The 16,029-nt window shown below is 45.7% G+C and overlaps 1 protein-coding gene and 1 long non-coding RNA gene across 2 annotated transcripts in view; one reads left to right on the top strand and one right to left on the bottom strand.

Annotated features, from left to right (window-relative positions):
• The window catches only part of TXNDC5 (thioredoxin domain containing 5), a 42,898-nt gene extending 41,825 nt beyond the window's left edge, over positions 1 to 1,073 (bottom strand). The window contains exon 1 of the mRNA XM_006138785.4: positions 773 to 1,073. Coding sequence (XP_006138847.2) covers positions 773 to 996 — 224 coding nt within the window. The 5' untranslated portion in view covers positions 997 to 1,073. The remainder of the gene's footprint in view (positions 1 to 772) is intronic.
• Positions 1,072 to 12,999, top strand: LOC112543998 (uncharacterized). Its single transcript, XR_003087297.2, has 3 exons — positions 1,072 to 1,534; positions 4,580 to 4,715; positions 11,449 to 12,999. It is a non-coding gene; the product is annotated as an uncharacterized LOC112543998 (long non-coding RNA).
• Positions 13,000 to 16,029: the final 3,030 nt, after the last annotated feature.

Raw genomic sequence — 16,029 nt, 5'->3', positions numbered from 1 at the left:
TCCCTGGTCTGCTGGGGAAGCAGCTAGTGCGGGGTTGCCTCACCCCGTTTGTAAGTAGAGATCCGATGTAAGTCGGATCCATGTAACCCGGGGACTGCCTGTATTTCGAAATAGCCCCTCACTAGGGCCATTCTAAGTTATTCTTCCTAAGGCTCTAAATGGAGATAGCTGTCTACTTTAGGGAAGCCTGTCTCTGGCTAATTTTGAGGCTTCCCTGCAGCACAGACATGCTATTTTGAAATAAACTATTCTGCAATATCTTATTCTGAAATATGCATGCAGCGTGGCCATCGCCTGACAGCGCACAAGAAGGGTGATCACACTGGTCTCTCGGGGCCTGCCCCTGCTAGGATGGGCGATGATCTTTTAAAACACGTGCTAGTGGCTAAGGCTAGCCAGGCGCTGCAAGAGCTGCTCGGCCCGGGGACTGGCGCTCACCCGGGGTCCAGACACCCCAGACTCGCTTCAACCGGCTGCCAACCAGACCGTGGCGAGTCCCTCCCCGCGCGGGCTCGCCCTGGGCATGCAACTCTGGGGCTGCTGCGAGGCGCTGCTGCGGCCGGAGGCCACGTCGGCCGGTTGGGCAGCGGCCTCGCGCCGGGCGCGAGACTCCCTTCGGCTCTCCGCACGCGCCGGCCGGCGGCTGCCTCAGGCTCAGCGTCCAGGGCTCTGCACCGAGACCCGCCCCGAACCCACCCGCGTGACCTCCCCCCCCGAGGAGCCGCCCCCAACGGCCGCTGCCACGTCAGCGAGGCGCGAGCCGGCCGGTTACCAGGGAGCGAAGAACATGACGAAGTGCGGGGCGCTCTGGGCGGCGTGGCGCAGCATCTCGGCGCTGTAGCGGTGCCGCGCGTGCGGATCTAGCTCGGGCTCCCGCTCCAGCTCCGCGTCGCCCCGCGCTGGGGCCGCGCACAGCAGCGCGCCGAGCAGCAGCAGCAGCAGCCCCCGGGCCGCGCCGGGGCGGGGGGAGGCGTCGCGACAGAGAGCAGAGGCCATAGCGGCGCGGAGAGAGAAAGCGAGCGAGAGAGAAGCCGGGCCACGTCCGCAGCCCGCCCCCCTCCGCCCTGCCAGGGTGAAAGGGCGCTGGGGCGGGGCTTAGAGCACGAGAGAGTCACCCCGGCACTCGGCTCCGGGAGCCGGCTCCCCACCTCCGTGCCCCCCCCCCCCCGACTCGCTCCCTGCGCGCACCTGCCGCCCTCCCCACACTGGATGTTACTGCCCTTCCCTGTCAGGGACAGTCAAGGCGTTAGGGCTGAAGCTGCTGTGCGTCCCTGCTGCTGTTTATCACTTTTGGAATCCGCCTGTTACATCACGCAAGGACACACACCCTCTGCAGTGTCTGCGGGGGGTATTTAGAAATTCTGCTAAACCACAGCTTTACAAAAGTTCCACCTGCTAATCCCTTGAAGACAAGATGCTTATGGGAAGGAAGAGAAGTAAAGTCTGCTCCGTGGAGAAAAATTAGCTTTAGATCCTGAAAGAAATCTGTGAACAAGTGCTTAGATTCCTTTTCATAATTGTGTATTCAGTGATGGTAAGACGAGAGCCAATTATAGCCATTGGGAAGGCCATAGGAGGATCCTAGTGGTAGGGATTGGTGCAGGATATGGCAACATAAACAGCAAAGCAAGTCTATGAGCGCACCTCAACGTATTCAGGTGCATGTTAACACGGTAGAAATAGCTGTGTAAACGTTGAGGCTATGTCTACACTGGCATGATTTTCCGGAAATGCTTTTAACGGAAAAGTTTTCTGTTAAAACCATTTTCGGAAAAGCGTGTCTAGATTGGCAGGACGCTTTTCCAGAAAAGCATCCGTGGCCAATCTAGATGCGCTTTTCCACAAAAAAGCCCCAATCATCATTTTCGCGATCAGGGCTTTTTTGCGGAAAACACTACTGTGCTGTCTACACTGGCCCTTTTCTGGAACAGTTTTCTGGAAAAAGACTTTTGCCCGAATGGGAGCAGCATAGTTTTTCTGGAAAAGCACTGATGATTTTACATAAGATCGTCAGTGCCTTTCCAGAAATTCAAGCGGCCAGTGTAGACAGCTGGCAAGTTTTTCCAGAAAAGCGGCTGATTTTCCGGAATAACTTGCCAGTGTAGACACAGCCTGAGACTCAAGGTTCAGCAGTGCAGGCTATGTAAGTATATGGAGAAAGGCAACTATAGAATAGCATCTCCTAACCTTAGAGGGATTTTTGTTTTGACTTTCTGTAGTTGCTATACAAGACCTTTACAAATCTCTTGGAAAGGTCAGGGTACTGGAGTAAGCCACTCTACTCACCCTGTGTCCTCCTCAGGGCAGTAGCATGAGATACAAAACACATTGTAAAAAAGACATTGCCCTAAACAGCCTTAATTCCCTATCTGTGCTTTCAGAGACTACAGAAAGGATATGTACGGGCAGCAGGTCAACTTTGTTAGCTGCCATGCTGCCATTATGTGTGAATTACCTGATTAAATGGTGGAGGAGGTCTTCATTGGGTCTGAGATTCATATACAGGCAGTCCCCGGGTTACATGGATCCGACTTACATCGGATCCCTACTTACAAACGGGGTGAGGCAACCCCACACTAGCTGCTTCCCCCCAGCAGACCAGGGAGACGCGAAGCTAGCGCCGCCCCAGCAGACCAGGGAGACGCGGAGCGGCTTTTCTCAGCAGACACCTCAGCTTGAGAATAAAGGACTGAGGGAAGTGAGGTGTAGGAGAATAAAACTGAGCTCTGGAGAAATATTTGGCTAGAGTTTCCCCTACAATATGTACCAGTTCCGACTTACTTATTTGTACCAGATCAACCAAGATGACACAGTGTTTTGTCCATCACCTAGCAATTTGAAAATTTGTTTTACCTGGTTATATAACCGAACATAACATTGCATTTTTTATTTCTATCATCTCTTTTTGTATTGGCTGGTAACATTAATGGTGAAAAAGGCAGTCCCCATAAAATACAGGTTTGTTGGTTAAATTGCACTTTTTCCTGTTTAGCAGAAGAGCATAAAACTTTCTTTATCCAACATAGAGAGGCTTATTGAATAATTTTAAATAAATAAATTGAATAATTTAATAATAAATTGAAACATTAACATAATTTTTGCTGACAAAGTAATAATTGTGTTTAAAAATAGAGCTATTGACTACAAAAACACATTTCCCATTCAGTTATAAAATTTAAATTTCACCATAATCTAATAGCAGTATATTACTTTGTACTTTCATCAGAGAATCTAAAAGCACTTAACAAATAAAGCTTTACAAGATTCCTGTGAAATAGGTAGATATTCCCGATTTGCTGATGGGAAAACAGAGCACAATGTAGTTAAGTGCCTAAGAGTTTGTCTACATAGACTTCACACAGTATGTCAGTGACGAAGCCAAAACCAAAAAGTTACTCATCTCATGCAGTAACGACTGCTCTTTGAGGATGTGTGTTCCCATGGGTGCTCTGTTGTAGGTGACAAGTTGTCCCATAGCCACAGATTGGAGCTTTTCAAAGCAGTTGTCAGTTGGGTCACGCAAAAGGTGCCTCATGGGGTTCACAATTTAGCGCCTCATACGTACATCCTGGCCTTCCATCAGTTCCTCATCTATGCTCAAGTAGCTAAGACTCCGAGTAGAGGGGAGGAGGGAAGGTCGTGGAGCACCCACAGGGGCATACATCTTGAAGAAAAGTTGTTACTGCACAGAATGAGTAACTTCTTTTTCTTCTAGTGTTGTCCCCAGGGGTGCTCCACTGTTGGCGAGTACAAAGCAGTGATCAATCTGGATGGTGGGATTCAGAGTCAAGGATAGGACCTTTTGTAGCCACAGCTGTATCTGATGACAAATATGGCATAATGTCTGGCATAGGTATGTTCAGATGACTAGGTAGCTGCCCAGTAGATGTCCCTGAGTGCAACATTACTCAGGAATGCTTTGGAAGTCACAGTAACACAGGTGGAATGTGCTCTTGGCAGAATGGATAAGATTTATTACGGAGGAAATAGCACTCAGGAATACAAGATGATAACCATTTAGAGATGCTCTGTGCAGAAATTGGTGTACCCTTGGAATGGTTTGCGAAGGACACGAACAGGTGCTGGAATCTACAAAAAAACCGTGTGTTGTCTATGTAGAAGGCAAGGGCATGTTGGACAGCTAAAGTATGGAGCATGACGTCTTGAGGAGATGCATGAGGCTTTGGGTAAAGGCAGGTAGCACAATGGGTTCATTGATGTGGAATGAAGTGCATATTTTCGGTAAAAACATAGGATAAGGTTGCAGAGTGACTGTCTTTTATGCAAACTGTATAAGGTGGGTCTACCATCAGGGCTCCCATCTCTCCAACTCTCCTGGCAGAGGGGATGGCATCCAGAAATGACACTTTTATCAGGAAGAAGGGGAGGGAGCAAATTGTCATTGGCTCAAAGGGTGGCCTCATCAGCCAGTCCAAGACTAGATTCAAGTCCCATGAGGGCTCTGGGCCCCTGTGAGGGAGATAGAGGTTTTGGAGACCCTAAGGAACCTCCTGGTGATTGGGTGTGTGAAGACAGAAACTCCATCTAACAGCTCATGAAAGGCTGTTATCGCCACCAGGTGGACCCTCACAAATGAGATGGACAACCCTCCCATTTTGAGTTCTAAAATAAAGTCAAGGAGGTTATGAATCGGAGAAGTCTGAGGGATGATCTGCCTCTGCTCACAACAAGAGGAAAAAGCTTCCATTGTGCAAGTAAGTTGTCTGAGTAGAAAGCTTCCTACTATGAAGGAGGATGTGCTTCACCTGTTTGAAGCAGCAAGTTTCCAACTTGTGGAACCAGACAGAGGCCAGGTGCTTAGGTGAAGACTGTGAAGCTGGGGAGTGCAGCACTGCTCGGTGATCTCAAGAGAGGAGGTTGTGTCAGTGTGGAAGGGGGTATGGAGGGAGGATGGGCATACGCTGAAGGCAAGGACACCACATCTGTCTGGACCATGAAGAAGCTATTAAAATGACTCAATGTCCAAATGTATCTTGTGGAGAGCCCTCGGGATAAGAGGGATCGGGGAGAAAGGATAGTAAAGTGAGGCATTCTTTGGTATCAGGAAGGCATCCTGTAATGATCCCTTGCCCAGGCCCCCATGGGAGCAGAACTGAGGGCATTTGGCATTGAGATGTGATGCAAACGGGCCTATCGATGGATAACCCCATCATTGGAAAATTGAGGTAAGGACCCAGGGATGAAGTTCCCATTCGTGGTCGGTGGACAAATTGCGACTCAATTGCCATAGTATTGTTTGTTCCAGGTAGGTATGCCGTTAGAGTGACTCAATGCCAAATGCACCAGTTGCATAGATGGATTGCCTTCGCACATAGAGATTGAGAGCACATGCTTCCTTGTCTGTTTATATAAAACATTGTCATATTGTCCGTGAGGATGCAAACCATCTGGTTGCTGATGGTGGGGGCAAAATGAATACAAGCGTTCCTGCTGATGGCTCTGAGCTTGAGGAGGTTGATGTGTAATCTGGCCTTTTGTTGCAACCACCTGCCTTGGGCCAAGTGATGCTGTAGATGAGTGCCCCAGCCCGTGAGGGAAGCATCCATTGTGATCTTCACCAAAGGCTCGGGTTGGTGAAGGGGGACCTCTCCAACGAGGTTGTCCAGGGATGTCCAGCATTGCAGTGAGGTGAGAACATCTGGTAGTACAGTCACGAGCTTATGCCTAGGGTGGTGGGATGTGGTATAGGCAGATGTGAACCAATGTTGGAGAGAACGAAAATGGAGATGGGCATGTTGAACTACGTATGCAGTTGCTGCCATATAACCCATCAGATGGAGGCAGGTAAGTACTGTAGTGGAAGGGCTTGTGGATAGTACTACGATCAAGTACTGTAGAATGGTGAAGCCATGGTGGGGCAGATACGCCTGAGCTGATATTGAGTCCAGGTGAGCCCTGGTGGACTCTATGGGTTCTATTGTGGATTTCTTCTTGTTTATGAGAAGGCCCAGGCAATTGAACAACTGCCTGGTTTTAAGTACCATGCTGGTTGCCTCTTTGTGAGATCAACCTTTTATGAGGCAGTCATCCAGGTATGGAAAAATCATGTCCCCCTGTCGCCGAAGATAGGCCATGGGCTACCACTAGGATCCATGAGAAGACCCAGGGAGTGGAGAATAGACCAAAGGGCAGGATCTTGTGTTGGAAATGGTCCCTGCCTACAATGAAACAAAGATATAATCTGTGGGATGGGTATATGAAATATGAAAATATGCATTCTGTAGGTTGAGAGCTGTGAACCAGTATGGGAAAGATCAGGGCCCTTCATCCAGTACGGGAATGATTGTTGTGAGGGTGTCCATCTTGAATCACTGTTTGCAGAGAAATTTGTTTAAGATGTAGAGATCCATAATTGGTCTCCAACATCATGTCTTCCTCCCAGATGCAGGAGTCAATCAATTTCTTGCCTTAGAAGGTTCCTGTGGGAGAGGTCCTTGAAGAGGGATGGGGTTAGGGTGAGGGAGGTCAAAGGGATAACATATCCCATATGAATTATCTCCAATGCCCACCAGTTCAATGTTATGCTGCTGTGTGGGACTTCATCCACCTTGATGGCAAACTGCTTCTGCTTGTCAAAAGGCAGGTCTTCCACTTTAGATTGTAGTTCTATGGGTATCCTTGAGGACTGCAACCATGATGCCTTGCACACCACGACCACAGTTGCAGTTGCCCGTGCAGCAGTGTCAGCAATGTCCAATGATGATGGTATGGCCCCCATGAATAATAACGCTCAAGATGGGCCTCTTGATATCAGGGAGATGTTCCATTAGTTCCACCAATTTAGAATAGTTGTTGAAATCGTGATTTGCGAGAAGGGCTGAGTAGTTTGCAATCTTCAGCTGCAATGTGGCAGAAGAGTATATTTTCTGGCCAAAAAGGTCCAACTTTTTATGGTCTTTATTGTTGACCATAAAAAGTGGGACCTTAGATTGGTGCTGTGCTACTTCCACAAGTGAATTCAGATGCAGGTGGGAAAATAGAAAGTCCATGTCTTTGGCTGAGATGAAATACTTCCTGTCTGCCCTTTTATAGGTTGGCTGAATGGAGGCAGGGGTTTGCCAGAGCTCGTCCATGCCTCGATTATCGCCTCATCTATGGGTAGGGCGATTTTCCCATGCAACGTAGGTTGGAGAATTTTAGCAGTCTGTGCTGCTTTTCTTGCACATCTTGGAAAGGAATTTCCTGGCTTGCTGCCACCCTTTTAAAAAGTTCTTGAAATTGCTTCAAGTTATCTGTTGGACATGGGTCAGCAGGAATCACTGCTTTGTCAGGCAATGCAGAGGAACTGTCAAGTCGGTGAAGCATCTGTGGCCTGTGGGTCAGGATCCTCCTCCTGGATCTGACCTTCCTCTTTTTCCAAATCGTCTGTAGGGGGGAAGAGTATAGGGTGGTGAGACTGGTGGAGGTTTCTTTGTGGGAGTGGACGAGGCTGTGGATCTATGTCTATAGGAGCCCTAATGATCCTAGGATGGCCATTGAGGTGGTTATTGTGGTGGTGGGTATGGTCACTGCATGTACCACAGCGGGTGGCAAGGTCTCTCTCAATGGTAATAACGATGATCTCTAGTTGGCGAGGAGTGTTGTGATGAAAAGATACTCCTGTAATCATCGTTCCTGAAGACACTGTGCTCAGAGAGCACTCGGTATCTGATAAGCCTTGGAGAGCCGTGGGCTGATGAGGGTGCCAGAGAAAGTTCCCTAGCTAAAGTCTGAGAGCATGGTCTTTCTCTTGCACTCCTGGAGCTGGCGGAGCATGGTCAGATTTAGCCAGTACTGATCAATCAGTATGTGTCAGTTCTTCCATCAGTGCCACAGGGCTGGATGGTGGTGGCATAGAGTCCGGTGCCAAGCCTGCCGGAACCAGTAGTGAGGTCTTATGAGAGGTGGATCTGGCAGTTGGTGCCAACCCCTTGACAGATGGTCTAGTCAGTGCTGGGTCCTGCAATCTCATCAGTGTCAGTGCCGGAGTTGACCTGTGTGATTTTGCCGGTGCTGAGGATGCTCGTGTCGGCACTGTCGCTGGTTCCTGAGATGCTGAAGTGATGCTGGTGGAAGGCTGTAGCACTATGGTACTAGAAGTGCTGGGTTCATCTCCCTTACTAATTTTAGAAGGAGTCAAAGGGAGACAGTGTGCCAGGGAAACTTTTCTTTTAGAAGACAGCTTGGACAGGGATGAGCCCGCCCTTTTCTTTGATGTTCTGGGCTGAGTCTGAGATGGCAGTTGGGGCTCTTAAGGCTGCATTGCCTTGTCAAATAAAGTTAGCTTGACTTTCTCACCCTGGCCATTAGGCTGCAGCAGTGGTCACACTTCTGGGGGATATGAGTGTCCCCTCCAAACATCGGATGCAGGACAAATACCCGTCTGAGATCAGCATGCGGCCGTGACATGTCGCATTTACTAAACCCCAGTGAGCCCAGCATACTGTCCCTGGATGTCCTGTTGCATACGGCTCTCCCTCTTCTCCTTTAGTTTCAATGTTGTCATTCATCGTTGTTGGTTTTTTGTATTTTCCTTTTTTTTTTTTTTTTTTTGAAGGCATGGGTCACGGAAGGCTCCACAGCCTCTTGTGCAACTAGAGTCACTCCCACTTCCCCCTTTTTTTTTTAACTAGAATGTCAAGAAAAAATTATAACTAATACTTAACAATGGTAACTATTTTGAAAACTAATCTAAACGAATATCCTAAGTGAAGGCGAGAGATCAAGCTCTGTCTGCAACCAAGGGCGGTTAGCAAGGAACTGAGGGAAGGTCAGGCCGCACGCGGAGCTAAGGTGCAAATATCATGAGGCGTCTTTCGTGCGTGCAAGACCCAACTGACAACTGCTTTGATAAGCTCCAATCTGCGGCTCTGGGATGACCTGTCACCAACAGTGGAGCACCCATGAGGACATCACTCGAAGAACCTATGTTGCCTAACTCAGATCTTGTGTCTTAGGGTATGTCTACACTTGCACCCTAGTTTGAACTAGGGATGCAAATGCCGGCATTTGAAATAGTCAATGAAGCTGGGACTTAAATATCCTGTGCTTCATTAGCATGATCTCGCCGGCGCACTAGTTCGAATCACAGCTGATTTGAACCAGGAAGTGCACGCCAGAACGCGTTAGTTTGAACCAAACTCCTTGGTTCGAACTAACGTTACTCTTCATTTTAACGTTACTCCATTTCAACTGGGACCACCCCTTGAATGGGCACACCATAGATTTACCAATTTTAATCTAAATATACAATTTACAATATAAATTTACAATATAAATCAGCAGTAAAGTGATGGAGGCCCACAAAGAGATTTGCAATGGTTTAACTCAAGTGGCTTTTTAAAACCATTTTTAGTTCACTTGGTGCAGCTTCTCTGTTGAGACAAGTCTCTTAATTTCAGCATTGTGTCTGTGTATTCTTAAATTGCTGCTATGATTAGTACAAGAAACTGTGACGTGGTCAAAAATAAGTGTCTTACATAATCTGTTAGCATGTAAAATGCATTTGAATGAAAATGCCACATAAATGCACCACATATTGTCAGGGGAGCCAATAGATTTGCTGGGCTCTTAAGCAAAGGGAGGGGCTTGGATAGAAGGAGCAGGGCTGGGGATAGCCAGCCCTTAGCACCTTCCAGAATGTGCTCCCCAAACCCCAGCAGCCCTCGGAGCCACCCACAGCACACCGCACCGTGGCACTCGGACAGCAAATGCCACAGAAGTAGCAGGAGCCTCAGGCTCTTTTGAATCACCGCATCCCGAGGCAATTGCCTCCTTTGCCCCCCTCTGTCAGTGAGTGTGAGTATTGTAACAAGAGTCAAATCTGGCATTTAATCAGCCAGTGCAACTAGAATACTCAGCAGCCACACCATTTCATTCCCTTTTCTTCAAGGCCTGAGTTTTATTTCTTAGGCTCTGTGTAGATTAAGAATTGATGTCACTATACCTATATTGCTCCAGGGTGTATAGAAAGTGCTATGTCAACAGGAGGACTTGTCCTATCAAGGAAAGCTACCGCCACTCAGGGAGGAGGGATACCTACAGCAATGGGAGAAGCTCTCACATCAGCACAGGTGATCATTAAGCATTATAGCAGTGCTGTAAGTGTAGACAAGCCCTTGTCAGTCCCCGTAAAACACAAGGTTCGAAGGGATGCCGGAAAGGATGAGACCACAACTGGGGGTTTTAAAAAGCACAAACTGATTTTATTTTGATGGCGCCAGACAATCATCAGAACAAAAATTAAACAGATTGCCAGACAACACAAAACAATTCCCTGAGGCTTTTCTAAATCACAATAATTCCCAATAACTGCCCAGGGGTTAGGAACAGTTGAATTAACACTGGTATTGTTCATACGGCTGATTATTTACACAACTTTATATAAGGAAACAGTAAAAAACCTAAACCACAACTATTTATAAACTAACTTAGTAACTTTTTAGCCACTGTCACTTGACAAGCAATAAGGACAACTAAAAAATCAATTAGGATAGGGATGATGGTGGGGGAGGGGAGGTTATACCAGTTCTGGAGACAGCAGGAACACAAGTACCGGTCATATGCTCATAAACTGTCTCCACTCAGGTCGACCAACTCGGAGTACACTCAGTAAGACTCGAGAGTGGGGGGTGCAAGGCGTCTGGGTGATCAGGCCAGGCGTTCACTCAATGCGAATCCCCAGTGAGAAAGGGGCTGCCTGCCTGTTTTATTGCCTGTGAACTTATCACCCCATAGGTTGGTTTTTGATGCAGTGGGTGGAGTAGCAGGCCTGAGCACAAGTCAGCCCATTGGCTGATCTTTCACTGCAATGGGTGGAGCGAGCAGGGGAAGATTATTAATGTACATGCCCTTATATGGAAAACACTCCACCTCACAGACAGAGCCCCCTATACCAGCCTTAGAGGTATTACAGGCTATGGCTCCCTGTGACGGGCAGCCATTGTTGTAGTTCTGACTTGGACAGCCCTAAGTTCCACATGTAAACCGGGTCTTTTCCCTAACCCATGGTCTCTTGCAGGAGCTTGTCCACTTCCTGCAATTCTTATGCCCAAGGCACTACCACCTTTTATATCTCAGCAGGTCTGGCTCTGTGTTACAATCTTCTACCTGTGATCCAGGAACTTACTCCCTTCACTGGGGAAGGTGGACTGAGCCTGACACAGTGTAGCTGAACCCACAGCCTCTTAAAGGGCCAGCTCTCCCTATTACAGTCCCATTCTTGGGATCAGGTTTATTAATAAAAACCTAACAGTTCAATGTTAATTCAAATACCATCTTCCAGACCTCTCTCTCCTCCAAGCTATACCATCCTTCCCCCAAATCATCATTCCTAAAATCTTTCCCAGGTAAAGCTTCTGCATCTGTAAATATCTTCTACCTGACCGGTGCAGAAAATTTGCCCCCATGCTCTTTCCTTCACTCTGAATCTTATCTTTGTCTGAACAGGCTCTCTCTTCAGGTGCTGCCTCTGGTTGTCTTCCTGTGACCTTTGGTTATCTGACTCAGCTGCAGGCCAGAGTCTTCAGAGTGCTGCGACATGGACATGTGACTGGAGACCAATCACACTGCCACAGTTTTGAGGCACAGATTTACAGGAATACCCTGAGTCAGGTATTTGCATTACAGTTCATCAAACGGTGGCATGTCACTACCAAGAGTCCCCTGGTAGTCATAATCAATATCAGATCTTTGTACAAATAACTTATTTGTGAATGCTTTTCATTATGGGCTTACATTTATGCAAAGAATATCTACCAGTGGTCTCATTGCACAATAAGTTGCTTATATTTTACAATGGAAGACCTGTGGTTTTGCAGCTCAAGTTTATGGGTTACTGGGAAGTCTGAGTGAGGGTGGATGAGTGTGCTGTGCTAGGAGATACTGTGCTGATTTGTGCACGTGATGAAGGAGGAGTGTGAACTATTATGAATGGATATCTGTTTTTGAGATTATTGTATGTGTTTGTTATGTTGTGCTGGGAGATGTGTATATTGGTTATGCTGTTGTGCAGGTCACTGGTCTGTGTCTGGGAGTGTATGCTGGGGTTATTGTTATTTGTGTTGTAATGTGGATGGTGGTGATCCCTTGTGGCTAGAGGTTGTTTTTGGAGTTGAGTTGAACTGAGTGGAGGTGATGAAGGAGGGGTGGTTGTGTTGATTGGTATGCATGGCAAATGAGGGATTTGGCGTTATTGTGTATGCTGGTTGTGCTATTTTGTGAGTGGCTCTGAACAGCTGGTGGTCCTTGGGTCAAAGCAGTTATGCTCATCTATCCAATAAAACTGTTGCATGCAAATTACCTATAAGGAAATGGCATGGGGTGCCTGACTTTTCTATGACATCACACAGGACTTTTGGCCTGGCATAATTGGTAATGTCAAAATGGCTGATAAATTGAAAATTGGACAGTAATTAACTATAAAATCCCAGTGATGATTTACCCTGGGAGAATAGGAATAAAGAGAGCTCTTAACCATGCTTTTAGCTGTTTCCATCACTTAAAATCAATTCTACAGACATTCCAGAAATCAGGATGACCCACCGAGTGACAATCCTGAAATATTATATAGATTATTTAATCAACTGATTCACAAATATTGTGCCAATATTTTTTCCAGAAGCCAGACTCTCACATTTGAAATAAAACATGCCTTAATCCATTCATAACGCTGAACAGCATAAACTTGTTTAACACCCATCTGGCTCCCATTAGCAATACTGCCAACTAAGCTAAATTACATGCCTATCCTGTATGAAAGATTTTCAGACATTTTTGGAGTGTGACCCCACATCCTATCAAAGAGATTGTTTACCTTTTGGATGCTTCCCCTTTCATTCACAATGTCACAGACAACTTCCGTTCTTATTTGTGATCACATAATATCCCTCTGGCAATTACCTGAAAAAGTAACATTGGAAAAGTATTCAATATTATTTTTATATGATTTAGCAGTTGGAAAAAAGCACAGTGAGCACCATGTGACCAGCCACCTCTTGACAGACCACCACCAAGTACTCAAATTTGAGAACCATTACTTTATACTATTCCATCTATTCTATATTGCTTGCAAGAAGACAGTCTACTTCTCTTTCTAATTCACTTGCAAGTTATCCTTTAGAAACAATTCTACTTTCATATATTTTCTATACTTCTCATCCTTCTTTTCTATTTTTCTTTAATTATCAAGGACATTTAGTTAAAAAAACCAGAATGTTTTCTTTTAAGATTTGGTCTGTTCCTGATGTGCATTCCTTAAAAGAATTTTCAATTATTTCTGAAATCACATAGGGTACGTCTAGACTACAGGCTTCTGTCGACAAAGAGCATCTGGACTACATCCACTTCTGTCGACAAAGCAAGCCGCTTTCTCGACATGAGAGTGTAGATGCAATAACGCCTTCTGTTAACAGAACTCTGTCGACAAAAGGCGTTATTCCTCGCAGAATATGTCAACAGAACTCAGCGGTAGTGTAGACGCAGGTATAGTTTTTTCGACAAAAGTCCACTTTTGTCGACAAAACCCTGTAATCTAGACACACCCATAATGTCAACAGATAATGGTAACATCTGAAAATGTTTAAGCTAAATAAAGGGGGAGGTCTCTGAGCTCTTCAAGAATAGAATATCAGACTTTTCATCTTGCCCAATTAGCTGAGACGAGAACATGAAAATCTTAAATTACATGTTAGTCAATTTCAAACCCACATTTCTGTTAATGATGGGTACTTTTAATTAAATCTTTTAAACCTAAGCAAATGGTGTCTAAAGTAAGTGATGCACAAGTATGTTGCTCTTTGTGATGTTCAGTTTTTAAAAAGGGAACTAACATTTTTGAAGCTGCTCTGGATACCATTTCAAAATCAGTCTTGATGGTCTATTCTTTCAAATGGAAACCTGGACACATCTTTGACTTACTAAAAACTGTAGTTTTCTGACTAATGAAACGTTTTCTGACTAAAAACTCCATTTTCTAAAGTCATGTTGTTTCAAATATATTTTTTCTTCTATAGGAAGAACTAAGTATTTTCCCACACAGTATATTAAGTTTCTGTGGATTCCAATCTGTTTCAAAAGACTGTGCCTAGATTTTCTCTGATTTAAACCATTTAAACCAAGCAGGGAGCGTCAGTTACTGACAGACAAACAAAGTGTATCAGATTTTAAAAGCAGACAAAATCTTTTACCAGAGAAACTTCCTCTGTATCACAGCTAGTTTTGTACATAGATAGTAACAATTTTAGCTGTAATGTAGGCTAGTGCAATTCCATGGACTGCTATTTACATCAGCCCTGAATTTGACTGCAATGATGTATAGAGGAGGAGTTATCTGCTTAGTAACTGGGGTTCTTTGAGATGTTTTGTTCCTGTGGGTGCTCTGCTTTTGGGAGTGAGCATGCCTCTATGCTTTCAATCTGAATTTTTTGATGGCAAGATCTGCACTTGTGCCCAATACATCCTCATCCTCTGATTCTAAGGGCAAGGGCACATAGGGGAGGGCCAATTCAGTTCTTTTTCAACTATACGATCTAGCCAATGCAATGACTCCTAAGTAGCGGGAAGGAGGATGGGTAGAGGAGAACCCATAAGGACAAAACATCTCAAAGAATCGCAGTTACTATGTGGGTATGTAACTTTTCCTCCTCCATTGAGTAGTTTCCTCTATATGTGTATGTGCCGCTTTAGATGAGTCCTGAACAGGGTCCCAATGAAGGTGGATGCTGAGGGGAGGGATTTGGCACAGTTGAAAGAACAGTCATGCCTAAGGATACATTTGCTCTGGAAACATGCGAAAAAGTATAATGGTGGAGAAAAGTATGCACAGATAAATAGCCAGGAGCCTCAAAAATGCCTGAAATGGGTATATTTTTAAGTGGGTTAACAGCAAAGGTGAAAGTAAGTGGGTGTGCCCAGGTGCACAGCTCCTGCAAGAGTTGGCTGAAAGAACTCGCAGGCATCCCAGTTGCAATAGGATAGTACCTGTTCCTGGGATCTCTTCCTCAGGATACTTCTCAGAGAAGGAAAGTTTAAACAGAGACACTGGAAAGTTAGGTACAGATCTTTGAGTTTGAGGAGGTATTGTCCCCTGTTTCTAATGTTGTGTGGGCAGGGTGTTGGTACTGTGCATATTGGCAGTTAAGTTGGGACTGGCAACTGCATCCATACTGTCAACAGGACCTCTATCTCAGGCACTGATCCCAGCAGAATATCCCTCTCAGTAGAAGAGATTCCAGTTCTTTTGACTTTTTAAGATCTTCTTGCGAAAGGAATCTAGTTGGCACAAACAAAGCAGGATTGCAAAGCACTTGTCTTGACAGTGCCATGGGGCAATGGCTGGATAATCTGTACAGTTCTTATATCCATGGGCTGCAGAAGTGAGTACTAGTATTGGGGTTAAAGGTGGTTACTTCTAGGCATTCCTATGTTTGGAAAACTCTGAGACAAGTACCAGAATTGGTACTACTTCTTCAGTGGTATGAGATCTCAGTAATGGAGGAAGGAGCTTTGGCAGAACCTATACAGGGATACAAGATCTCCTTTCTCCCTGACTTTTAGGATGACATTTGCAGCCTCTTAGGAATTCTGTTGAGGGATTAGTTCTTTTCTCCCTACAGGGTTTCAAAGTCTGTAGAGCAGCTTCCTGGTCTCTGCTTGTAGGCATTAGACTCACAGAAGTTGTTGGGTGCTTAGACTAAATAAGGAGGGAAAATTTGTAGCAGGTGGCTAGAAATCTCCATCAGCTACAATTTGAGGCTGTTTTCCCTCAGCTTCCTAGATCTGCTTTTAAAGGCAGTTGACACCTTGTGCTTGCATTAAAGATGGGACTCAGACCACAGAAACTATAGTGTTCATCGCTAAGAGGAATGACCTACCACAGATGTCAAGGCACATCCCAGAAAGATAAGACTGAAGACAAGGAGAGGCCTAGGTTGGATTGTGTATGTGTAAGTCAACAGCAAAAACAGAGATTGGGGGGCAGCCCCAAGAAAACCAAGCATGTACGAGGAATAAATAAAACAAATAAGTAAA

Source organism: Pelodiscus sinensis, chromosome 2, assembly GCF_049634645.1.
Source record: "Pelodiscus sinensis isolate JC-2024 chromosome 2, ASM4963464v1, whole genome shotgun sequence".
NCBI lineage: Eukaryota > Metazoa > Chordata > Testudines > Trionychidae > Pelodiscus > Pelodiscus sinensis.
This window is presented reverse-complemented; position numbering and strand designations above follow the sequence as displayed.